Here is a 27,041-nt window from a genome sequence, read left to right as displayed (position 1 = left end):
CAGGTGAGTCACGCCTTCATCCATCAGCTGATAAAGACGCTTCACACCAACACCAGTGACTCTCTGATGAAGGCGGAAGTGTTCGTCGAAACCTGTCAGGTATTTAAACCCCCTATAACTATTGCATGGGATAAAAGGTAATCAATATGGTTTTGTGAAAATATCCACTATGTTTTTGAGGGGAGGGTGGAGTTCTCAGACCGGATGTAGAAAACTGTACAGTTTTTGAAGCATTTAATGAGTTCAGTTTCTACATTCGCATGGTTGCGTTTGATATTAGCAGCAATTGACACGGTTGGGTGCACGACTGATGATGGCTATTAAATTGATAAATTCTGGGAGTTTTAATCATTTAAACTGGAAAATAAAATTAGTTCCCATGTCTAATAATAATGACAGCCACTTACGAGACTTTAAAAGCAAAGGGAAAAACTGTTACGCGCGATCACATTCCCTGTAGACACCCAGAGATGGAAACACCAGACTGAAACAAATACATGTTCTCACCATGTTTCCTTACTATCCTAGGCATGTGGCCGTTTTGACTGAGACCATCAAGAAAGGCATACACGATGCTGATTCAGAGGCAAGATCCATTGCAAGGAAGTAAGTATTCAATGAGATTTTCAGGCTATGATGTAATCATTTTGAAGTGACCTAAGCATTTTTAACCGTCAAAATGTTTTTGCTTGTCTTTGTCATGAGGTGTTATTGGGGTTTCCATGGTCACTATAGCCGAGAGGCAGAGCATCTCTTCCAAACGTTGGAGTCCACATATCAGAAAGCACTCCAGAGTCATCTGAAAAGCTCGGACAGCATTGTGTCTCTACCCCAGTCGGATCGTTCCTCGTCATCTTCTCAGGAGAGTCTTAAGTAAGAAAACGTGTACTAAAATTGTAGAAAAATAATTGATGTGTGTTCTGATTCTTTGGAGGATAGGACAGAAGTGTTACGAATTATTATTGTAAAAATGCGAATTGCTATTGCAATCTGCAAATAATACAGTGATAGTAGATTAATCACTCTCCATTTGGTAAGGATGTAAGGACTTAGGTTTTGTGAATACAAAACCAAACATTTCTGGTTATTATTGTTAACATTTTGTTGTCATATTTCAGTTTTTCAAGGATTCTGAATGATGTTGCTATTCCTCTTCATTTCAGTCGACCTCTGTCTGTGAAGTCTGTAATTGGAGGTAGCATGGTGAGGAGTAAGTATTCTTTAATTACAATTATACAATATACAATCATTAAAATGTAATTAAGATTATTTTAATTATAAACTATTTTAATTATTTGTAAGGATCTACCGAAATGAACATTCATGACTGAAATCAAAAGCCAAAAATGGGGGAAACCAAGTGGAACACATAAAATTATAATGCCTTAATTTGGTTAAAAATATCCTATGGCCAGATCATTTTGTGCACTTTGCTAAATTTAAATCAGGTTAAGATCTCTTGTTGCCTTTTCTAGCCAGTTGAGTAAGAATGTGATAAATGTGAGTTTCAGTTTTTTCATAAAAAGGAAGCTGAAGGCAGCATGATTCGTTTTTGCACTAAATTATTACTCACTTCTAAGCAATGCGTAGCTTTCAAGGACGCAATGCAAACTCTGTCCGGCCACTTCACTCGTTTTTCCAAAACCCTAAATTTTTGCAAAGCTTAATGGGTGCAAGATGTCATCAGCCAGTAAAGTATTTCGGACTAAAATTGAAAACACATTTTTTGTCCGATTCAGGCGAACATTTTCAGTGCATTATAGTTTTTCATGACCTGAATAAAGTTACATCCATCCCACATTGTACGTACTAAGGCTGCAAGAACTACTGTAATTGATTAAAGTCGATTTATAAATGATTAATAAATTAGTTGCCAACGAATTTGATAATCGATTGTTGCCAGCAGCTATCAGCAGTCTCGTTTGGGTCTTTGTGTATAATGTGAGGCTGCGCACGCGGGCACCAGTGATTAGAGCGAGAGAGAGAGTTCACTGCTAGTCTGCTACACTCGGGTTGGGTTGCTGAATCAATAGCTTTACTAAGTGACGAGACTCCGTCAGAGGTGAGTAAATGAAGCCAATTTTATTGTTTGTTAATACTTAGCATGGAGCTCTAAGCTAAGCTAGTTCGCGATAATGCTAATTACTTACTATTTGTATTGTGTTTTGGAGAAGCATAGTAGTAGCACGTGAGTTATTGTTAGACACTAAAGTTGTCTCATTTCTTTTGATAAAGAAACCACACACATAAATCCATTCATATACAGTAACATCTTAAAGTCTCCTTTTATCACAAGCTCCGATTCAAACAATAAATTGCCATACAAGAGAGAGTCCTGAAACAGCTTACAGCCTAATGTGGGTCAAACCAGAGCGCAGCTGTCCTTTATCCATGTCAGACGAGAGTCTGCTCCTCAGTCATAAGGCGACAGTCCAGCCAGACCCAACGCTGCCACCAGAGGGCAGTGTATGCTCAATCATTAAACAAAATACAATACTTTTGGACTTTTTGAATACTGATTTTGGGTACTTAAAGGGTTAATTCCGACGTACGTAGAAATTCGGTTTATGTCGCCAGAGTAGGAGCGGAATTCGTTCGTAACCCAGGGACTACCTGTATTACCGTATTGGCCCGAATATAAGACGGTGTTTTTTGCATTGAAATAAGACTGAAAAAGTGGGGGTTGTCTTATATTCGCGGTCTTGACATTATACCCATTCACTACGCTAGATGGCGCCAGATATCATTGAAGCGATGTTCTGTCATGACAGATCTCAGCTTCTCTCAAGTTTAACCAGTTTGCATTATTTTATTGCAATGTTTTTCCTTTTTCAGATTTGTTTCAAGACTACAGTTACAGTTAGACTTCCCTTTGATGGTTAATGCAGTTATTGCAATTTTGTTGTTTTATCACAATAGATTGGTTTATTTACATTTCAAAAACCAGAAGCCATTATTTACGAATGTGATTGCACTTTATTTTACATATTTAAAGGTTCAGATATTAAGATTTGAATGAGGCAAAATAACATGCTTTTCTCTCAAATATATTGTTATAATCATTTGTTTCAGATGTACTGTAATTATTTTGTGTATAAAAATTAATTTGGTGTTCAAAAAGTCTTTTTTCAAACTTGAGTCTTGAAAAAGAGGGTGTCGTCTTATAATCAGGGCCCTCTTATATTCGGGGCCAATATGGTATTTACAGTAGGAATGAAATAGTCATCCATTTTGCTCTATTGTTACTTACAACATGCCTAAAACAATATCAAATTAAATTGTGAAGGTAATTGAAAAAAGTGACATTTATCCGATTAATTATTTAATTAATCGTCCAATTAATCAATTATAAAAATATTCATTAGTTCCAACCCAAGTGCGTACAATGAATCGGTATTAGGCAAATTACGCAAAACAGATACAACCAATTTAGAATAACGTATATTTAGTATTGTTGATTCGAAGTGATTTTCATCTGTTTTCTCAGCTAAACTAGTGAGCACCCGGATGCCCATTTCATCGAGTTCCCTCCAGCGTTCACGAAGCGACGTCGATGTAAATGCTGCCTCCAGCGCTAAGTCAAGGGTACCCACTGTTCCTACGTCTTCAGCATTCAGCTCAGCAGCTGCCCTTCCTCCTGGATCCTATGCCTCATTAGGTAATCCACCGATTATCTTAATTAATTTTACCAAGTAATCCGATGCTTTATCTGCACGGTGATTTCTTTCAATAAAAAATATTTCATGAAAGAAAAAAGCATTTTTCAGTGGGATGACGACATATCTGCAGTACAACACAGCATGTTTATGCGCTGCTCTAAAGATGCATGCATCTATATTTTGTCCGTTATGTTTCTTTTTGTTGTATCTGTTGCACTGTTGCATTTCTTGGACGGATCACTCTTGAAAAAGAGGTTTTAATCTCAATGATGGTCATTTGGTTAGATAAAAGATTTCATTTGAAGCGGAGTGGAGGTTGTCCTTAGGTTAACACATTCCAGGCAATGACAATACAGTGGTACCTCTACATACGAAGTTAATCCGTTCCAGGACCTTGTTTGTAAGTCGAAATGGTCGTATGTCGAGCAGGATTTTCCCATAGGAATACATTATAATTCCATTAATTCGTTCCACAGCCCAAAAACCTGCACTAAATCCTTAAAAAATACTGCTGGTGCTATTACAAATGGCAATTACACGTAGCAAAACAAATAAATTATAAATCAAAATTGGAATAATGTAATAAAAAGAATAATAATAATTCCTGTAATAGTGTAACGAATCGGGTTCTAATAAGGCGGACGTTTTTTTGTGTACCTGAACGCACCGCGGGGCTCACGTGCCAGAAACAGACCGGTGAGCTTGAGTTTCACTTTCACTTTGAATGTTCTCTTGAGAACACCCTCATTTGCGGCAGTCAGCAGGCGTTTTGTGTTGAATAAGTTGTAAAAGAAATGATGAAAACGTGGCGAAGCTGGCGATTTCTTTGGAGACAATAAGAATTGTCAGCTTAATTTATAAAGACTGGCGAACGATGGTCGGAGGAGGACCGTGGAGATGTATTGTTGAGCCATTTCACGGATGCCCACCCCACGCTCATATTTTTCTGTCATTTGCATCTTCATTTCGAAGGTAAGCATCAACTTTTTCCTTGTTTCACCACCTGTACCAACCTTTTCTGAAACCTGTGTTGATTTGTCACACAAGAAAATCCGCCGTGCATTCGTCTGCGGTGCTGCCATTGTCGTCGTATTTCGAGCATGTCGTCGGATGTAGAAACAAATGGCGAGTCGAATTTTACGTCGGATGTCGAAAAGTTCGTGTGTCGAAGCGATCGTATGTAGAGGTACCACTGTATTGGTTCTTTGTGAAAAAACTTTACCTGTCTTGCTTCACTCCACAGGGTCCATAATATGAGATATTACCCGAACGGGTCTCTCTTCTTACCCATTTAATTCTGTTTCTGCATGAACCATGACTAACATATCCTCTTTACCTCTTCTCCCACTCGTCGCTGCATCTCGCCTTTGCTAAATGCCAAAAAGATGGCACCCCTGGTAAAAGTGATGGTAAGACTTACATGTTTATCTGTTACCGTCTTTAGTTTTGCAGTTTGTACTGACAATTTCATGTCTTCTAGTCTGTTTACATCCCTTCTCGCAACATGTTGTTGTCTCTTTATTCCTTAAACATTATTGTAGGTTATATGGAACTGCATGGACTGTCTGCATGGACTTCCTGTGACCCAGACAACAATATCTGTCGACCGTATTCACTTTCCTACTCAAATGTATAATTCTGTCAATTGGATTTTATGCCATTTGTCTGTTGTCATTTTTCTCATTCCGCCGCACTCCTCTTATTGTGTAAGCAAAGAAAAACCTTCAAAAGGACCCTTTCAGTAAAAAAATGCTACTGCCGGTAATATTCTTCATATACACAACTCATCTTTCAGATATGCCGTTGTGTTAAAAAAATTTATTTTCTTTCAGAAGTCGAGTTTTTCAGCAAAAAAAAAAAAAAAAATCAAAACCATTATTTTGCTTTAGATAAAATGTAACTGTTAATTGTGTATGTAATTTTGTGTTAACTGGATCGGAGGCCCATGAATAGAATCAAATTGAATCGTAGCAGATTTTGTAAAATTGCCAAATATAGTATAGTGTTCAAAGAATCGATTTCCTATCGTATCATAATGAAATTGTTGAGATTACACCCTTAGTATATATACATACAGTACATACGCTATAGAGCAAGGGTGTCCAAACTTTTTGCAAAGAGGGACAGATTTGGTGTGGTAAAAATTTGGGGGGCCGACCTTGACTGACGTCCTTTACGTAGAACGATATATTTGAGCAAATTTTAGCAAGCCATTCTGTGTGTCACATTTGCTTTATTATTATTTTTAATAAATAATTTCAACAATCTCGCAACTAGCCTTTGTGGCGTTCTCCTTCGACTCTCGGGCTCTTGCGAAATACTGCTGCTGTAAAATTAAACTAGCTTCAAGTTGCTTCAATTTCTCGCTACGCATCGTCCCTGTAATCTTGTTGTACATGTCAGCGTGTCTTGTTTGGTAATATTGCCTCACTTTGAACTCTTTAAAAACAGCGACTGTCTTTTTGCAAATGAGGCAGACAGTTGTTGCGTATTTTAGTGAAGAAATAGTCCAATTTCCACCTATCCTTGACAGGTCGGCTGTCGCAGTCAACTTTCTTTTTTTTGTTGATTGTCGCCATTTTAGAAAATTGGGAGTAAAGGGTCACACGGGGTAATGTTGCTTAGAGTGCTGCTGCCTTTTAGTGGGTAAATGAGGAGCAGCATTTAGTGTGTAAGCTACTTCATATGCTGGTAGCAGTAGTGCTGGCCAATTTATTAAGTCTGTGTGCGGGCCAGACGTTATTGATTTTATGACAGAGGCTGGGGGCCGGATGAAATTTGACCACGGGCCGCATTTGGCCCCCGGGCCGGACTTTGGACATGTCTGCTATAGAGGAATATACAGTCATGTGAAAAGATAGGACACCCTATGGAAGCATGTGTGATTTCTAACATATTTCGTTATATGGATATTCAATATCAATTTTAGCAATCTTGAAAGATTCAGGTAATTGATCTAAACAATTAAGAAAAAAAGATTTTTTTTATAACTCTTTGTAAAATGTAATTCTAGATAAATTTTTATTGAGGAATAAATTGGGACACCCCCAAATTCAATCCCACTTAAAATGGCTAAAATCACACAGACAGGGGTATCACATCAGGTGCACATGATTAGAACATAATTTCCCAGTGTTTGGAAGGAGGCTTGCCTTATTTAAACCTCACATTTAGTTTGGTGTGCCCCTGACTGTTGAAGTGAAAGAAAACACCATGGAGAGATTAAAGGAGTTGTCTGAGGCCTTCAGAAAGAAGATTGTACACGCTTATGAGTCTTGTAAGGGATTTCAAAGGTCTCAAAAGAATATGAAATCAGCCATTCCACTGTCCGGGAAAATAGTCTATAAGTGGAGGACATTCAAAACAACTGCCAACATGCCTAGGTATGGCCGTCTAAGCAAGTTCACCCGAGAGCAGACTGCAAGATGCTAAAAGAAGTCTCCAAAAACCCTCAAGTGTCCTCACGGGACCTACAGCAGGCTCTTGCTACTGTTGATGTGAAAGTGCATGCTTATACAATCATAAAGAGATGTCACAAGTTTAACCTTCATGGGAGGTGTGCAAGGAGGAAACCTTTGCTCTCCAAGAAGAGCATGAAGGCCAGACTGAAGTTTGCCAGAGTGAATGGTGGACAAAAAACAGGACTTATGGAATAATGTTCTTTGGACAGATGAATCTTAAAATTGAATTATTTAGACACCAGAACAGAGGACATGTTTGGTGTAAACCCAATACAGCATTCCAGGAAAGGAATGTCATACCAACTGTGAAGCATGGAGGTGGAAGTGTCATGATTTGGGGATGCTTTGCTACAGCAGGACCTGGACCTCTCACCATCATAGAATTCACCGTGAATTCTATCGTGTATCAGAGGGTGCTTGAGGAACATGTGAGATCATCTGTGAAAAAAATTAAAGCTGAAGCGAAACTGGACCCTGCAATATGACAATGACCCAAAACATACCAGTAAATCCACCAAGGACTGGCTGAAAAGGAAGAAATGAAGAGTCCTGGAATGAGTCCTGGAGTCAAAGCCCAGTTCTTAATCCCATTGAGATGCTGTGTGGTGACTTGAAACAGGCTGTACATGCAAGAAACCCTTCAAACATCTCACAGATGAAAGTATTCTGCATTGAGGAGTGGGGCCAACTTTCTTCAGACCGATGTTAAAGAGTGGTAGATGGCTACAAAAAGCGTCTCACTGAAGTTATTTTAGCCAAAAGGGGTAACACTAGCTATTAGGTGGTAGGGTGTCCTAACTTTTTCCTCAATTTAGTTTAATTTGTAAAACAATGTTAGCATCTGTTGTTTACCTGCAATTAAATCACTTTCTTTTCCAGCGACAGACAGTGATATGTGAACATTTCTTCATAAAAGAACTGAATATTTAATGAGGTGTTCTAATTTTTTCACACGACTGTACATACAAGTACCGTACATTCAAATATACACATTGGCAACTTTCTAGCTTTTGAAATCCTTTTTGGGTGGCACTTAGGTATACGATTATGCGGATACCACATCTGCATCACTGTCAAATGGTTTTGGGTTGGATTCTTGGTTTGGACCTATGTAGAGTTATGGAAGAGGATTAGGGCCACTGAAGGAAAAAAAAGCTTATTCTCAGAATGCTAGAGAACAGTTTGTATATTCTTATCATAAAGTCAGAATTTGGACTTTATTTTCAGATTGCTGACTTTAAAGTCAGTATTCAGAATTCTGACTAGAATTCTTTGAATTCTGAGAATAAAGTCATAATTAAGACTTTCTGACTTCATTCTCAGAATCTTGGCCACGTCCCCCCCGTTTTCAATGCCTCTAATCCTCTTGCAAATTTTGTTTTCCCATATGATTATTTTAGTCTTCTTGTAGTGCGCCATTTTCTAACCAGTTCTAGACATGCATTTTCAGTTATTTAAGGTATCTAAATCTGCTCAGAGATATGAATGAGTATAAAAAGTACGTTGCATGTCGTGCACCCCACATGAACTCTGATTAGTAAAAGAATAGATCAAAGAATGAATTAAGGGTGCAAAATTAACTTCAACATCTGGGTTTGTTTGTCCTCCAGGTTTTCATTTTCAGGGCTACTATGTCCTCTTCATCATGCCTCCTAGATGTTTGTTCTCTTTTTCACCGTTAGGTTCAAGAGTTGACATTCTATTAGTCATTAAGAATAAAGATTCTCACTCGACTGTACGGCTTGTTCTCTTCTCCTTTGTACCATCATATTCAGGCCGTGTTCGCACGAGAAGGCAAAGCTCTGGCAGTGCAAGTGGAGCCAGTCCCACAGTAGTGGACAGTAGAGGTCGGAGCCGAGCCAAAGTGGTTTCTCAGTCTCAGCGTATGTATACACAGAATTTCAATTATACCGGAGTTATATTATGCGACATTCATTCAATCAAGCATGAGCTCTGTCTCAGCTCTTTTATGTATGTGCCTCCACTCACTAAGTGTGTGTGTTCGAGTGTACATACATGTGATCACCGTGTGTATGTTGACATTTTCTGTCAAATTGTTATTTGGTCTGTACAAATATATTATTTTTCACATTCAGTCACTGGAACCAAATTTACATTTGTTTAAAGTACAGTGCCCTATGATTTCTGCAATGCTGTAAATAAAAATTCAGATGGATTGGAAGGCATTTAACAAATTGCCAAATAAATACGCTAAGATGAGAATAGTATTTTGCTCGAGTGTTGAGCTTTCAACTACATTAGTCAAACTTTCAAATGTGTCAGGTAATCATTAGCAAAGGCAGATTTTCATCTGTCCACAAGCAACAGAAGAATAACAGTCTAGCGCAGATAACAGCGTTCAAAGTGAAAGCATTTACTTAACTTGCCAAATGGATACAGCTGCTGAATATCATCGGGCCTTAAGAGTGCATGCCGCATTAAACCATTAAATATAATCCCTTGTGTCTCATTTTGACTGTTTTGATCTTCAATTGTCTTGCCTATTGCTTTCATCACTCAGGATCCAGATCAGCCAATCCCATCAGTGGTAAGGCTTCATCCAATCACAAGCTGGGTGGCAAAAGCACTTTCCCCTAAGCTCACACACATTGCATGTCTTCTTCCTGTAGGCCTTCACTTTCAGTTCACCACTTGTTGTTTGCATGCTTGAATTATGAATAAAACAACCTCCATAATGATTGGCACCCCTGTTAAGATGTATGTGTGTGGAGGGAAAATGACAAGCAGTACTCAATTTGGACATTTAGGGATGTGCGTTTTTTTCATAGGGGTGTACTCACTTTTGTTGCCAGGGGTTTAGATATTAAAGGCTATATTTTGAGTTATTTTGAGAGGAAAATAAATTAACTCTATTATATAAGCTGCACACAGACTACTTTTCATTGTGTCAAAGTGTCATTTTGTCAGTGTTGTCCCATGAAAAGATATACTTAAATATCAGCAGAAATGCGAGGGGTGTACTCACTTTTGTGATACACTGTCTATTATGTGTTGGAGTTTTTGTATTGGCAATAAAAGCATATTATATAGTGTATTATAATGCAAATCCCCACAGCTAGACGGCTCAATGACACATAAACACATTTGAGAACGGTCCAATAAGCCTCTGTTTTACACCCACTTTTCGCAACACTCAAATTGCGCACGAATGTCCAACAGCACTCTGTACGTCGGCAGCTCAACAGCAACAACAAACAATAATATGGCTACAATGCAAGGTATTTGAAGTTCTCCACAGTCTAAATCTGCAGCAAACCTTTCCTCGCTGGGCAGTATTGTAAACTATCGTAATCCTCTTTATTTTTGATCTTGAATTGAAATTTAGAAAATTTTGCTGTTTTTGTAAAGGAAAAAATCGCTAATTAGTTTTTGGCCATATTGACGCCTCCTCTGTCAACAGTTAAGTGTTTAGTTCCAATGGCGCCTTATACAACGTGACCTGGTAGGTGTCAGGTGGTGACCATGTTATTCATAAAAAAAAGAAAAAAAAAAGAAAAAAAAAAAAACATTTTCGACATACTAGTATGTACAGTATGTAATTCCCAAAGTTAAATATGCTATAGTTTCAATGTTTTATTAAGTGATTTATTTTTAACACACACAAAAAAGGATCTACAAAAACAACCCCCACACCAAAAAAAAAAACAATCTACCAAAAGGCCCCCCCCCAACACCAGAAGGTGCTGCAGCACCCTCAGCAACCCACTTCCTGCGCAACTGTGTTAATATTTAGTAAAAAACCCTTTTGCCCAAAAATCTGTACCTAATATTCTCCGATAATGATTATCGTTCTTCTTTGCACAGTAAATAAAACTTAAAGTATGAGGGCTGAGCTCACTGCATCCTTTAGGGTGGACATGAGGTGCCTCTCTGCATACTCATCTTGGCTGAAATGATTATAAGCTAAAGAAAACACGTCTTAACCGTGGTTGCCAATCATCATGAAGTAAGACCTTTTTGTGAGATGTTTATCGGAACTTGGAAATTTTTCATGGCAATCCTGTTGTTTTCGTGTATTTGTTTCCTCACGCTTGTCCCATTCCCATGCTACTTGGAGTTCAATACTCTGTGTGTTTCAGCAATCGCACATATGTATTTGTTCATTTCATTTAATGTTTGTCTCAAGTATTTATTTGTGGCTGGAGTTACAGTATATTAGTGTAGTATATTCCAGCCGCACTTTGCAATTTCAGAATAAATTATCATACTACACGACCTTTAAACTTATGTGGCAATATTGGATTATACAGTATGTTTTTCAAGGATGTTTTTCTTAGATTTGTCTCTTAAAATTACATTGACACTGTTGTGCTTGCTTTATGTATACTTTTTGAAGTCATATCCAGGTTGTGTTTTAAATTGATACATTTATTTCCGTATGAATTGATTTGAGATTTACTGTATGCTATTTGATCAATCTTTCCTTCGACTACTTTCTTTTTGGTACAAAATTATTTTTCCATGCTTTTTGTATGCTGGTACATTAATTTTTGACTGTCTTCTTGTTAACAGCTGGGAGTCGCTCTAGCTCCCCTGGGAAACTGCTTGGGCAGAGCAGCTATGGTCGAATCCCTCGTGCAACAGTTTCCTCCTCGAACACACCGACTGAGAAACGTAGCAGGATCCCTCGCAGCCAAGGGTGCAGCCGAGAGACCAGCCCAAGTCGAATGGGCTTAGGTATGTTCAGTTCACTTAAAGTATTCTTAACATTTGTAGGGACTGGCTTTCCTTACCTATACCGCAATATGATACTCCCATGTGGTAAACATTCAGTATAATTTAAATCTAGGTTTATAAAGAGAATACTCATGGTACAACAAATCACGTTGATCAACATGGATAGATGACATATGGTAAGGTAAGGCTGCAACAACTAATCGGTCAAATCGATTAATATCGATTGATGAATTAGTTGCCAACTAATTTGATAATCAATTTTTGCTTGGAGCTTTGAGCAGTCCTGTTTAGGTCTTTGTTTGTGTGTAATGTGAGGCTGAGCGAGCCCGCCAATGATTAAAGCAAGAGAGGGAGAGAGAATTCACTGCTAGTGTGCTATACTCAGGCTGGTTTGCTGAATCAATAACTTTACACAGTATTGAGAGTTAGATCTTATGGTCTTTTGTGTTGTTAGATTCAGTGTGCCTCGGTCAGAGGTGAGTAAATGAAGCCAATTGTATTGTTTGTATTCTTTGTTGATGAGACGTTACTACTTAGCACATAGCGCTAAGCTAGTTAGCTATTATGCTAATCAGTGTCGTAAGTTTCCGTTTGTATTGTGTTTTGGAAAAGCTTATTAGCGCTTGAGTTATTGTTAAATAATAAAGTTGTCCCATTTCTTTTTATAAAGAAACCAAACGCATAATTCCATTCTTATAACAGTTTACAAGTGAGAGTGCTTTGAAATTGGGATTTTGCTTGTATTTATGAACAACTGTTTGCTTAAGAAACTGATTCATTATAGTCTGCCTCCCCCTTATTCGATTTTGTTGTTTAGTTTGTATAAATGAGTCATTGACACAATTTATATCAGCGCTTTGCCCACAAGATAAAAAATATCAATCAGCAGCACTTTTTTTTTTATTTGAATGAACAGGACTTATGTCTGATTTGTGTACTGAGAAATTATTTTTATGTTTTATACTCAGAACCTTTATTAAAAACGTTAACAAGTTTTATGTACTTAAAAAAGTACAGTTGTTGACTACAGTTAGGTCATTAAGTTGTAATAAAATATTATTTTTGAAGGAAATAGTCATCCATTTTGTCTTCAATGTTACTTACAACAGGCCTAAAACAACTTTAATTTGAAGAGTGAAGGTCATTTTTAAAAAAATGATATCGATTAATCGTTTAATTAATCATCCGATTAATCGATTATGAAAAATAATCGTTAGTTGCAGCCCTACGGTAAGGTGGAATCTTCTTGTTTGTTTTGGGTGGTTCTGATTATTGTCATACGATGTTGTTTTTATGACCAGTTTTTTTCTTAATATCCTTTGAAGCATTGCTCCACCTTTTTTCCCCCCAAGTGACTTGTCTTGTTTTACTATACATTTCAGTGTTACCATTTGCATGGTATTTAGAACACCAACCCAACAGTATCGCCACAATTTTTTTCCCATTCAGCCCTAATTTGTCCTCATACAGTGGTACCTCAACATACAATCGCTTCGACACACCATCTTTTCGACATCCAACGTAAAATTTGACTTGCCCTTTTGTCTCTACATCCGACGACATGCTCGAAATGCGACGATTTATGACAGCGCCGCAGTCTCTTTGTTTTGCCAGAAGACGGACGCACAGCGGATTTTCTTGTGAGAGAAAACAAGGGTGAATGTAGAATATCGATGTCTAAGGTGACAATTATTATTGTGGTAACTTTGCTAAAGAAACCGCCAGCTTCGGAAGGTTTCTAATCAGTTATTCCATCAACTTCTGCAACAAAACACGCCTACTGTCCGCTGCAGTTGACGCCAGCAAGAAAACATTAAAAGAGAAAATAAAAAAGAACAGCACTTTCTCTCTCACCGTCACGTCAGCCACGTGGTGCGTACTGGTACAGAAAAAAACGTCCGCTATATTAGAACCTGATTCGTTACATTATTACAGGAATTATTATTACTATAATAGTATTCCGATCTTTATTTATACTTTATTTGTTTTTCTATATATAACTGCCATTTGTTATACTACCAGCAGTACTTATTAAGGATTTAGGGTAGGTTTTCAGGCAGGGACTGAATTAATGGAATTATAATGTATTCTCATGGGAAAATCCTGCTTGACATACAACTATTTTGACTTACAAACAAGGTCCTGGAACGAATTAACTTCGTATGTAGAGGTACCACTGTATTTCCCATCTCCGTCTGTCTAACACTGCACCATGAATGCATACTGACACTTCCACCTAACTTGTTGTCCTCACAGCCAACTTGTGTGGTAAAAAAGCTCTTCTCAATGCTGCTCTCCCCTACCGCACGCTAGCCCGGAGCCGTATACCCCGCCCCAGCATGAGTCAGGGTTGCAGTCGCGACACTAGTCGTGAGAGCAGCCGCGACACCAGCCCTGCTCGTGGCTTTACTCCTCTGGGTAAGTTGTGTGTTACCAGCTATTGTGGAATAGTTGGTTCAGCCCAGATGATCGCAAATGAACGGTCTTCCTCAAAATGCCACATGCTGCTATCTCTGGTCAAAAACATTCCCCAATCAACTGTATGCAAGCTTTACAGAGGTGGGTAGAGTAGCAAAAAATTTTACTCAAGTAAGAGTAGCGTTACTTCTAAATAATATTACTTAAGTAAAAGCAGTCATCCAAAAATATACTCAAGTACAAGTAAAAAAGTATTCATTGAAAAGAATACTCAAGAAACGAGTAACAATGTAACTGCTTATTAAAATGTCAGATTTAAAAAAATAATACTGTTATATATTTTTTTCTCAACAACCTTAATCAATCTGAACTGTTATTATTATACTGTACCATAGCCCAGTGGTCCCAAACCTTTTTTGCACCACAGACCAGTGTGATATGGGCATTTTTTGCAATGTGTGGCAGAAAATGACAAGATAAAATAACACAACAGGGCTAAAAACAATCATTAACTGCAGACAAAATGTAAAAAAACGCTAAATGTTGAATACGCTAAATTAACCTTCTTTAACAGAGGCCTCTCCCAAAACTTGACGGCAAATAACCTTCGTTGCAGGCATAATGAGTTCCTCTCCATCTTGAAAGGTTTCTTGGCTTTACTAATACGGTTCGCCGCGAGGTATGAAACTCTGTGCATTCGCTTTTGTTGCCTCGTTTAAAAGCTTTTAGTCAAATATCATAAAGAATGGACTTCGTTGAAGGCTCTTCTTTTGGCTCAGCAGGTGACCTTTAACCTGTAAAAAAGCTGTCCAAAGACATCGCCGCACACAGTCAACTGCAGCTAACGTTACTGTTTACATTGACTGACGCTGGGCTGCTATAGGTGTGCAAACACCCCAGTAATGGCAGTCAATCATCGGAGGGCAACGTATGCATATGTCTATTCAGATTAGTCAAGAGGCACAGGTCAGATTGCGGTCATTAACAAATGATTTATCATTTCTCTGCGGCCCGTTAGCGAATTCGCCACGAACTGGTACCGGTCTCAGGCCTGATGGTTGGGTATCCCTGCTGAGTCTATTACATGAACGTATTATGCCAAATAGATGACACAGAAAATCATCAAATTTTGACCAGACCACTATCACTTATTACCCGTCAAAAGAGCATGAGTGCTCTCTAGTGGAGAAAAAGCATTGTTAACTCTGAATGGTATAATGGGAGTCGTGTGTTCGTTGTTGCGACATCTTATTGGTGAAACAGATAGCACTACTGTAATCTCAGGTAAAAAGTCAATATGTAGAATAAAGAGAAAAAAATGTAACGACTCTAGTGTAGCCCAAAGTAGCAGAGTAAGAATAGTGTTTCTTCAAAATCTACTCAAGTTAATGTAAAAATTATTGTGTGATAAAAGTAACCCAAAGCCACTTTCACATATAGCTGAACACCGTTAAAATCCCGGGATTTAAACGGCTAGCCCATGTGTGTGTAAGCAATTTCCCAGGTCGACTGACACAGAGATTACGCAGACGTTTAAAGGGTCGCGTCTTAGTATTATGTCCCGGACTTTGCTGGGACGACGCATGTGTGAAAGTATGCGTTTGATTCCCGGGTCACAGCACGATGGCTGATGACGTAAATATCATGGCAAGTCGGTTGTCATTTCCTCTTTCTTCGCAGTAAGATGAAAAGCTGTATACAAACATCACAATTATCAACATGGCAAACTGGAAATGGCAAAATTAAACTGAAAACAATACGAAATTAAATTGCTACTGGATCGTACAGCCGAGGAGGAGAGTCCATCATCCAACTTTGGAAATGTGTGGTTTATTTTGTTTCCGATATTATGGTCCGCAACTGTGGAAACAAGGTTGTACCTCAAAGCAGAAAACAATGGAGGGAAGCATTCAATGCTTGATTAAATACAATCAAAATTACAAGAGACTACGAAAAAGGGGGAATAAGACAAAGGGTCCCTGACAGTAAGTCAACGGGCATTAATAATACTAACATAAGCGGTAGGCAGAGAGATGATAAGACAACAAAACAAATACACTCAAATACCAGCGCAACGTAGGGGATTTCAAAACGAGTGGCAGACGAACAAGCTAGAAAATGCACGAAATTTGAGAGTACAAGGTGTCGAATGGCACCCAGCAAGTTAATTTCTCAGCACCCTTCTTTTGGATCACCTGGGCTTTAATACAGTCTTGATGAGCTTGAATCCTGCATCACCTTACACGGCAATTTACCGATATATGTTTGTGAAAGGGGCTTAAGAAGTAAATTTTTCTCAAAAAGTTACGCAAGTAAAGAAAACAGAGTAAATATAACGTCTTACTACCCACCTCTGAAGCTATACCACTGTGTAGGTTCTGTTTCTGCTTTCCTTTAGTCTTATTTCTTTGAGTGGCCACATTAACTCATGATTGAGGTGGAGGTGTCTAACACCTTGTCTCAAATATGAATGTGAAGTGACATTGTTACTCACAATCCATGGATTTCTAGTCATGGAATCTGCTTTCATTGCTTGCATTTTTCATATTAAGCCAGGCTGTTTGTAATAGGTACAGTAAATGTTGAAACTGAAAGAGCCATCATCATCCAATGATTAATTTCATTGGTTTTGTAGACACTGGGAAATTTTAATATGAATAGAAACATGACGTGATAACAATGTAGCAGTGTGAAACTGGGGAGATGGAGGCCAGCTAATTCTAATACTAACACTCAGTGCTGCCCACTCCTCAGAAAAGGGAAGTAGCTACTGGATGTTCCTAAAAGTTGCTAGAAGTAAAGATACACGATAATATCGGTCACCAATAATTATCGGCCGATAATGGCAATGATGACGTCACACAGATAATCCAGATAATAAAAAATTTCAACCGATAATGCAATCCGATAATTATATACTTGATTTAGCCTCCAAATGTGCACAACCGAAGAATTCAGCACGCCGCCTCCTCAACCCCTCCCCTCTCTGAAGCCCCTGAGGGAGGAGGGGTTGAGGAGGCGAAGTTACACGACAAGAAGTAGTTGAATATTATGGCGGCTGTTACTAAAAACAACGACGCTCTTGCCATCTGCGAAACATGTACCGTAGAAGTTCCACGAGGCAGAAAGAAAGCGTCCTCATTCAAAACCACTAACCCAGCAGCCATTTAAAACTGCATCACAAAGATTTTTGGAACGAATACGAGGCTGCTGCTAGCGGGAATGCTAAAGCTATTGTAAACACTAAGTTAAACTACAGGGCTTGTGACGATACAGAGTTGGGCTGTTTGGGAATGCAGCCCAAGGCGGGTGGTAAATTCGCATCTAAGGCTAAACACTGGCACGACTGGAGACCGATAGTCGACAAGTAGCCGTCTTCTGACGGAGCCCGCCGCTCTTGCCGGTCTGGCAGGCCGCCGCCGCCTCACCATAGGCGGGGCGGGCCGAGCCCGGTTCCGCGGCCTCGGGACCTCCGGCGAACACCCCGGTTTCTCGAGCGTTCCCCCACGGCGTGCGAGCAGAGCCAGGACCCGAATACGCCACGGTGAACCGGCTGGGGCAGGCGGATTATCCCGTACAAACGCAGCTGCCGCCGAGACGAGACACGTTTTTTTTTTTTTAACCTAAATGACCCGAGAACCAAAGCCCTGGATAAGAAAAATAATGCAGTTTATACGACCACCATTCTTCATGAAAAAGTGATGTCCAGTAAGCAAGCTTATCATGACGGCATAGTGGTTAGATGATAATTTAAACATGGAGAAAACGAAGACAGCCAGTCAATAATGCATTCAGTATGTAAAATGACGAGCGGTCAGATGACTTTGTAACGCCGCCTTTATTTTCGGCTTAACAAAACTCAGGCACAAAACAACACGCACGCGGATGCGAGCTCCAACTCCGTCCAAATAGTACTGCCGCGTAGCAGTTTAGCTGCTGTAAAGCAAATGTCGTGAAAGCCGCAAATGTAAACAAAGCGCTGCAGAATGGGTACATGACATCTCGCTCTTTTGAGTTAATCATTTTCACAGTGTGCAACGAAGCATATAACATTAGCAATCACTTTTCAAATTATTTAACTTATTTCTCTGCTTAATTACAGTCACAGTAGATAATCAAATTCTTAAATCAATATTCTGTAGCCACAAATATTATTCAAAATCTTTCCTTCTTCCAAGTATTTTTTTTAGGATAAAATATTATTCAAAATCTTTCCTTCTTCCAAGTTTTTTTTAAATTAAAAAAAAATTTTTTTTTTTTTTAAGGATTAATTATAATAATGTATTGCTTAAAACAAGGCTGTTAAGATTATTTTCAGCTAGCTATTTTTCTTCCAAGAAATCTGAGAGAAATACACTTGAAGCGATGGCAGATAATTTCACTTATTGCCAATAGATTTACACTTAAAATTGACTAGTTTTAAGGAGGTGTGTTTTGCAGTGTATTAATGTTATATATGTTAGGAATGGCTTACTTTTAAAGCCATTTTTGTGCAACTTAGGTATTTACTCTGTAAGTAATTGTTGCCAAAGGTTTACCATTACACAGTGTCAGACAATCTGTCATTATTTAGATGTTTGAATTGACGACTTGTTCATATTTTATGTTGAAAAAAAGAGCAATAAATTATATTTTTGCACAGTAATCTTTTCTTTTGTGTATACTTTAAAATTTTACATAAATCTTTTAATAGAATTATCGGCTTGACATTATCGGTTATCGGTTGGAATGAGGAGGAAATGATCGGTTATTGGTATCGGTTGAAAAATGTATTATCGTGCATCACTAGCTAGAAGGTGCTCGATGATGTCATCGACTGCTTGTGAGTGCTTTGGGACAGGGGAGGGCCTCAAAAAGCACCTGCAGCTTGCGGAGAACAGCAACTGCAGAATGAGACTTCCTGACATGTCACGGGTCTTCAGCGCTCCAGAAAAAGTCAAGATTTGTCGCTAGTTGCTTTTGGCAAAAAAAAAAAAAAAAAGTCACCAAGAGGCTTTGGAAAGTCGCCAGATTTAGCAAGAAAGTCGGCAGGTTGGCAACACTTACGTACATAAACCTCTGTGAATTTCTTTACCCTAGTATAGAATGGAGTTTTGTGATCATCAAGCAATACTAAATATTTATAGTAAAAAAAAAAACAGATTCCCTGCCCCACCCTTTAAAATATATAATGATTTAAACCTTTATTTTTTTTAATGAGTTACATTTAAATATGTGATAAACACCAATTGTGGATATTGCCCGCGTCTCCTGTACCCTGCAGCTTCCCGACGGCATTCCCGTTCAACCAGTGCTCTCACAGCTGACCCTCATGGCCAGTCAGGTGACCTGCATGAATATGCCCAATCCTTGGGCCAACCTTCCAATCCCTCCTAGTTTCTGCCAAAACCCGATCTCATATCTGTCCGTTGTCTGTTGTACTTGCATGCTTTGTGGTAACTACAGGTAGAACTTCATTGCTCTGATGATTTGGATGACAATTTTTATTTTTTATTAAGCAGGACATGTAAAAATAGCTCAGCTGATTTTTTTTAGGACGTTAACAACACCAATTTGTGCCTTTTTTTTTTTTTTTTTAATTATAAGGGTTTGTCTGTTTAAGACAAGTTATTGTTGTAATGTTTTAGTTATTTTACAGGTTAAGGCAGAATTTTTCCAGATATTGGTGATTTTTGACAATGCTTTATGTTCTTATGTTGTTCTTTGTTTAATTTGGAAACTTCTATGAGATTTCTTCCTCGCATTTGTTGGTGCTTCATCTTTTTGTGGAATCAGGGTGTACAGTACAATGAAAAGTATTTGCCTTCTTCTTAGGTTATCTTGGTCTGCTATTCATATTTGGTCAATGATGTTAAGCAAAATATTTGCAACAATATAAAACAATACAAGAATTTATTAAGAAGGGAAATACTTTTTGACGGGACTGTAGATGCAAATTTCTTTCCAGTCTTTAATTTCTGTAAAGTGCTTTGGTGTAGCTGCAGCTGTTGTGAAATGTCAGTTCACTTTTGCCCAATCCATTGTTTTTTTTTTTTTTTCTTCTGTTTAGTTTTAGAAGGTTGACAAAATACTCGCCTCATCAACTGATGTTTTAATTATTCACTTTTTTCAAACTGATTAGCTAAAACTACACTTTACATTCATACATAGACTTCGTAATGTATTGACGGGACACTGGACGCGGGGCCAATTCATAGGGCCTATCACCGTCAAAGCTGACCGAGTGAAGCACAAAGAGCTTTTTCCGTTGAAAATTCTTGAGAATAAATGCTTAAATCCCTGAATTCTTTATAGATATGGATGTAAAACAGTCTCGATTCTTGGTTAAAAGCAAAAAAAAAAAAAAAAAAAAAAAACGTACAGGTAGCATTTATTTTAGTAAATATTGCGAGCTATGAGGCTAATCAGTAAGGAAATTAGCAGCCGCCATAAGTAAACAAAAGCTTTTTCCATTGAAAATTCTTGTGAATAAATGCTTAAATCCCTGTAAAACAGTCTCCATTCTTAGTTAAAAGCAGAAAAATGTGCAAGTAGCATTTATTTTACGTAAATATTAAAAACTATGAGGCTAGTGAGTAAGTAAATTAGCGGCCGCCATATGTAAACAAAGAGCTTTTTCCGTTGTATTTTCTTGTGAATAAATGCTTAAATCCCGTAATTCTTTATAGATATGGACGTAAAAGAGTCTCGATTCTTGGTTAAAACCACCCCCAAAAAAGGTGCAGGTAGAAATTATTTTATGTAAATCTTGCGAACTATAATGCCAATGCTGTAGCGGCTAATTTCGCCCAATGATTTTTTTCACAAAGTTTCAAAATGCATGCACGGTATGAAAAATATAATGATTACCTTGAATCCTCGAACAAATCACTCCTGAGACGATCCTTCCTGTTTGTATACAGTATAGCTTTCGTACTTTTTCAACCTAAATCTGTCGTGAGATCGCTGCATGTGACCGACTGGTAATAAATGAAGCGGAGTATTGGACGCTCCCATTCGTGAATGCGTGACGCAGTGAATGAGTAATGTGTCATGTCAATGCATTATGAAGTCTATGATTCATGACATACACTCCCTTCTAAAAGTATTTAAACAGATGAAAATGAGAAAATTACAGATCTGAAGAACACATATTAGTGGAACAGCATTTTTCCTCCTTATATTAGAAAAATGTATTTGCGCCAATATTTATGCTCACCTAATAATCTGTTGCTCTTCACAAATATAGTACATAAAGCTGTGAATTTAATATCACCATGGAGATGTACAGTATCCCTAAAACGAAGCAGACATGAGCCTTTTCTGCCAAACCCAAATGCTTTCCAATGTTTCCATCTCCTGCAAAAATACTGCAATTGGTTTTACGGTTCCTTTACTTTTGGCACGGAGTGTATAGTGAACAAATACGTTTTTAATCATCAGGTTTGTAATCCTGAATGTAACGTCTTGCCAAATGTATTTCATCATCTTCTGTCCCCCCCACCCCCCATCCTGTAACCCACTTTACTAACCCTTAGAGCGTTATGGTTTGATTCACCAAGCTAGAATCTCAGCGTCCGTCAATGCTATGAGGGTTCTTAACACTGGCACTGAAGTGGAGGCAGCAGTTGCTGATGCTCTGGTAAGTTGAGAAGTGTTTTGAGAGAAAAAAATACTTTTATTCTAATACAGAATATGTTTCTGATTGCTCATTGTACTTAATTATGGACAATAGTCAAATGGCCAGTGAAATTCTCCTTTGCATAGCTAGGATTGCTTTTGCACTTTGCCATAATTAAACTTTCTCCCTCTCCTCTCTTCTGTACTGTTTTTCTTGACCATTTCAGCTATTAGGGGACTCCAGGAATAAGGTAGTTGGTCATATTAAGCAATACACCGTATATGCATTTTCATGCAATCATGCACCCATGAAGTACAGAAATACGCATCATGGCTTCAAAATTGTTGGTACCCTTCCGTTATCGAAATAAAACCCCACAGTGGTCATTGATTTATAGTGATCCTTCGTTTTTCGCAATTCATTTTAATTGAAAAAAAATCCACGATGGACTGCGCTGAAAATGTAGCGAGGGATCGCTGTAATGTGACACTGAAAAGTCCCAACATTTGCCCAAAATAAATGTAAATGTATGCAAAGTTTGTCAGTAAAATATGACCGGAAAAACAAGCTTTCCATCTGCAGACATTTTTTTTATTCAATAAATATAAAGATCAGCACTATAAAATAAGTGCCAAATGGTGAGGGCATTTCAAGGCTCTTAAAAGGCGACAAACATTTCAAATCTACATGCCCCTGTGTGTCCATTTTTCTCTAAATATCTAGTTATCTATGAAATCAACAAAATTGTCTCTTATGTCAGTGACTCTCCACACTTAGGGTGAATTAGAAATTAGGGCTGAACAATATTGGAAAAAACCGACATAGCGATTTTGGGGGGTTTGCGATATGTTGCAATATATATTGCGATATTAAAACTAGGAGATTTTTCACCCAACTTGAATAGCTCTGTTTGGGAAGACTTTAGTTGACTCACTATGACCATATTGGCCGATTCGGCCATTTTTCAGAGGATCGGAATCGGGTGAAAAGGATCGGGTTTTTAATTTAAAAAAAATATATTTGTTTTTCTGCTTCATGCTTGCACAGCCTCTCACCCTCCCTTCTGAAAAGCAGTGCAACCAAACTAGTTTTCTTTGTCACCAGTGCAGCTGGCGTTTGGTACTTAAAGTTAACGACGACCGACAGGTTTTTTGCTTTGATCTGGCCAGAGATTAGAGAGAGAGGTAGCTCCACGATCAAAGGCCTGTGTTAATCAATCATCGTTAAGCTTCGTACACAGTCTAAAGTGTGCTGTGGCAAGTCATTCATTGTTCATTAAGTGAGAGGCTGTTCTAACTAAATAAAAAAACACCTTTTTTTTTTGGTGTCAGATCGGGACCCGGTATCGGCAGATTCTCAAAATCAGGTGACTTGGACTCTGGTGCAAAAATATGTGATCGGGACATCCCTAGTGTTAATATGATACCGTTAAATCCAGTCTGTGAGTGATGAAGATTGGTGTACTGTATATGAAAGGGATCCAAGAAGCCATGTCTCTGCCCAATTGCTGCTTTTATGAAGAAAAACAAAGTTTCCAATAAAAAACAAAAACCGATAACAATCGCACGTCATGCGATGGGGCTATTGCGCATGCTCACATTGCGATGCCAATGTTCAAAAGATATGTTGTGCAGGCATATTAGAAATGTATGTGCTCTTCTACATTCCAAATTGAGAAACTCAAAATGTTGCTGAAATGTGCTGTTGATTTATTCAGAGAGCCAACCAAGTCAATTAGCAATTATACTGTTAAAAAACCACAACAGCACAGATACAACTGCATCCCAAAATCATGCTCACTTGCTAGTTTAATAATTTTCAACCCAAATTATGTCGCAAGCCTGATAAAAGGACACCAAAGCGTTTAAGTGAGGTATATTTTAATTACTTAAGGTTCTAGTCATTGCCCCAAGATATTTGTCAATTTCAAATTTGCGAGGCTTTTCTTTCTTTAACGGAAGAGTAACACATTTGTTCGTGTTAATTATTTATCATTTATTTAAGCTTCTTTTGCTTGATGTTTCAGTAAATCTAAATTCCAAATCTGTGAAGCTTTTCTACACTTGCCATTATTTCATATTGTTCACATATTATTTGCACAGTCTTAATTTTGATACTTATGCCATGCATTGTACTTGGATGTTTCATCTAAATATGTGCTTACCCAAGTTCACTGCTTGACTCTGCTTGGCTTTTGATAAGTTATAAAATGCTGTGAATATTTTAGTAATAACTCAGTACTGGCAAAGTTTGCCATTTACCTCGGCTGCCTATGAAATATACAGTGGTATAAAAAGAGTATCTGAACCTTTCGGAATTTCTCACATTTCTGCATAATATAACCAAATGTGATCTGATCTTTGTCAAAATCACACAGATGTACAGTGTGTGCTTTAATTAAATCCACCCAAACATTTACAGTTTTTCATATTTTAATGAGGATAGCATGCAGATAATGACAGAAGGAGGAAAAATAACTAAGTGAATCCTTTGCCTAAGGAGACTTAAACAGCAATTGCAACCAATTTTTACCAAACAATTTAAATCAGGTGTGGGCCCAATTACTGATGAGTGGCTTAAAGCATCCCTGCCCACTATAAAACACCCACCTGGTAAGAATTGTCTTGATGAGAAGCATTGTCTGATGTGCATCATGGGTCGGTCAAAAGAGCTGTATGAAGACTGAAGCTGGGGAAGGATACAAAACCGTCTCTAAAAGTCTGGATGTTCCTCAATCGACAGTCAGAGAAGTTGGCAAAATATTAAATGACACTTTTTTTATCTGTGTGATTTTGACGAAGATCAGATCACATTTGATGATGATTTTATGCAGAAATGTGAGAAATTCCAAAAGGTTCAGATACTTTTTTTTTCATAGAAAAACTGCACTTGACTATACGCTGCACCTTTCCTCACTTTATTATGGGATTTCCTCACTTTATTATGGGATATTTACACCGAAAGATATTAACCGGTAACACTATATTTGATAGCGGCATCGTAAGACTGTCGTAAGACCAAATGAATCACCATGAAGCTTTCATTGCTTCCAGAAACTTCATTTTGCCCTCACTGCTCCCTTGGGCGAGGCAGTAAACGTCTGCTGCCACCTGCTGTCAATACTCTTGTGGTCCAACATGCCTCCTAGCATACATTGCTGCGCTACAGATGTAAATAACAATCAAAATTCACGTTCTCTGCTAATTATTTCTTCAGTTAATTTTCCCTTTGTTTCATTAATTGCTAGTTATGGTACTTGGTAACACTTTATATGACAGTGGCACCATCATAACTTTGACATGACACTGCCATGAGCATTAATAAATGCTCAAGACTTGTCATTTTGGGTCATTCGACAAATTATCTCACTTTTGAATAGATGTAAAAAATCCGAGCTGGACATAAATGGAGTCAGTGACATGATTCATTTTGTCATTAATGCTCATGATAATGTCATGTCATTATAATGACATGGCAGTCTTAAGACGCCGCTGTCAAAGAAAGTGTTACCTATTAACCCAAATAAATCAACAAACAAGACGCATTAGACTACGAGCTATAAACGTTAGGATTCAAAATGACGGAAAAAAGTAGCAGCTTGTAGTCTGAAAATTATGGTACTGAATTAACTAATTGACTGCCCAAGAGAAATATACGGTATTGGCCCGAATATAAGACGGCCCTGATTATAAGACGACCCCCTCGTTTTCAAAACTCAAGTTTGGAAAAAAGACTTTTTGAAAACCAAATTAATTTTTATACAGAAAATAATTAAGGTACATCTGAAACAAATGATTATAACAATATATTTGAGAGAAAAAGCATGTCATTTTGCCTCAATATCTGAACATTTAAATATGTAAACTAAAGTGCAATCACATTTGTAAATGAATGGCTTCTGATTTTTGAAATGTAAATAAACCAATCTATTGTGATAAAACAACAAAACCATCAAAGTGAAGTCTAACTGTAACTCTCTTGAAACAAATCTGAATAAGGAAAAACATTGCAATAAAATAATGCAAACTGGTTAAACTTCAGAGTAGCTGAGATCTGTCATGACAGAACATTGCTTCACAGATATCTGGCGCCATCAGCGTCGTGAATGGGGAGAGTAGCTGAGATCTGTCATTAAAAAACATCGCTTCAATGATATCTGGCGCCATCTAGCGTCGTGAATGGGTATAACGTCTAGACCGCGAATATAAAACGACCCCCTCTTTTTCAATCTTATTTCAATGCAAAAAACATGTGCGGTGTATCTAAAGCATAATGACTGCCTTAAATGCCAGTGGGTAACCAGTTGTGTTTATTTTCCAGTTTCTTTTCCTCACTGACCGGCATTAACATTACAATAATGATACATGTAAATATGTTTCCCTTTCATTTTTCCGACAGCGAAAGCCAATGAGACGGCGGTACGAATCACCAGGAATGTACTCCGATGATGATGCCAACAGTGATGCTTCCAGTGCCTGCTCAGAGCGCTCTTATGGCTCAAGAAATGGTGGTATCCCTCATTATCTTCGCCAGACTGAGGATGTGGCTGAAGTACTGAACCACTGTGCCAGCTCCAATTGGTCAGAGCGGAAGGAGGGCCTTCTAGGATTGCAGAATCTGCTCAAGGGTCAAAGAATACTAAGGTGGGTTTGGAAGAGTCTAAATTTTAACTTTTTTTTTTGTTTTCTATTCCTGTTCTGCTATTTGGACACGCAGGATGGTAAATCTGAATGCCTTAAATGCTTGATGTTTTGATGTGCCACTTGGGAGTTTAGAATACTCTGTTTGTGGTTGCTTTTATTGCGTTATTAAAAGGCTGCTGTACGGAGAGGGCTTAATCGTAGACTTAAAAAAGTCTTGATAGTTGGGTAATTAATTTATTTTCTTAAAAACATTTTGAACATGAATTTAGATAAATTAGTCCTCAAAACATGCATGACTTTGATAAAAAGTACTTTCATGGGATGTATTGGCATTTGCTCAGATTTATTTAAGAGTTTTCACAAGCAGTTTAATATACTGTAAGTAACATGTACTGTAAGTAATCACTCGATGATTACAAAATAACGAATTTTCCCACCATAATTCAAAGTTAGAATTAGGGTAGTTTTCCAAACCAAACTTGTCCAAGCATGCTGACCTGCTGAAACTGCTGCCCCTGTGACCCGACTCCATATAAGCCGTTGAAGATTGATCGATATTGTG

General features: G+C 38.1%; 1 protein-coding gene across 35 annotated transcripts in view; it reads left to right on the top strand.

The window, feature by feature from the left end:
* clasp1a (cytoplasmic linker associated protein 1a) overlaps window positions 1–27,041 on the top strand; it is a 119,528-nt gene that overhangs the window by 54,517 nt on the left and 37,970 nt on the right. For 5 of the 35 annotated variants that reach the window (XM_057853042.1, XM_057853041.1, XM_057853057.1 and 2 more), the window contains exons 16-28: window positions 529–606; window positions 706–873; window positions 1,164–1,210; window positions 3,488–3,658; window positions 5,045–5,068; window positions 8,896–9,003; window positions 9,642–9,668; window positions 11,654–11,818; window positions 14,075–14,236; window positions 19,500–19,559; window positions 21,754–21,857; window positions 22,063–22,086; window positions 26,235–26,479. In XM_057853042.1, coding sequence (XP_057709025.1) covers window positions 529–606; window positions 706–873; window positions 1,164–1,210; window positions 3,488–3,658; window positions 5,045–5,068; window positions 8,896–9,003; window positions 9,642–9,668; window positions 11,654–11,818; window positions 14,075–14,236; window positions 19,500–19,559; window positions 21,754–21,857; window positions 22,063–22,086; window positions 26,235–26,479 — 1,383 coding nt within the window. The remainder of the gene's footprint in view (window positions 1–528; window positions 607–705; window positions 874–1,163; window positions 1,211–3,487; window positions 3,659–5,044; window positions 5,069–8,895; window positions 9,004–9,641; window positions 9,669–11,653; window positions 11,819–14,074; window positions 14,237–19,499; window positions 19,560–21,753; window positions 21,858–22,062; window positions 22,087–26,234; window positions 26,480–27,041) is intronic. The other 30 variants (XM_057853044.1, XM_057853058.1, XM_057853053.1 and 27 more) reach the window with 21 other exon arrangements.

The sequence above is a fragment of the Corythoichthys intestinalis genome, chromosome 12, assembly GCF_030265065.1.
Source record: "Corythoichthys intestinalis isolate RoL2023-P3 chromosome 12, ASM3026506v1, whole genome shotgun sequence".
Taxonomy (NCBI): domain Eukaryota; kingdom Metazoa; phylum Chordata; class Actinopteri; order Syngnathiformes; family Syngnathidae; genus Corythoichthys; species Corythoichthys intestinalis.
The sequence above is the reverse complement of the archived record's forward strand: the minus strand, read 5'-3'. Positions and strand labels throughout refer to the sequence as shown.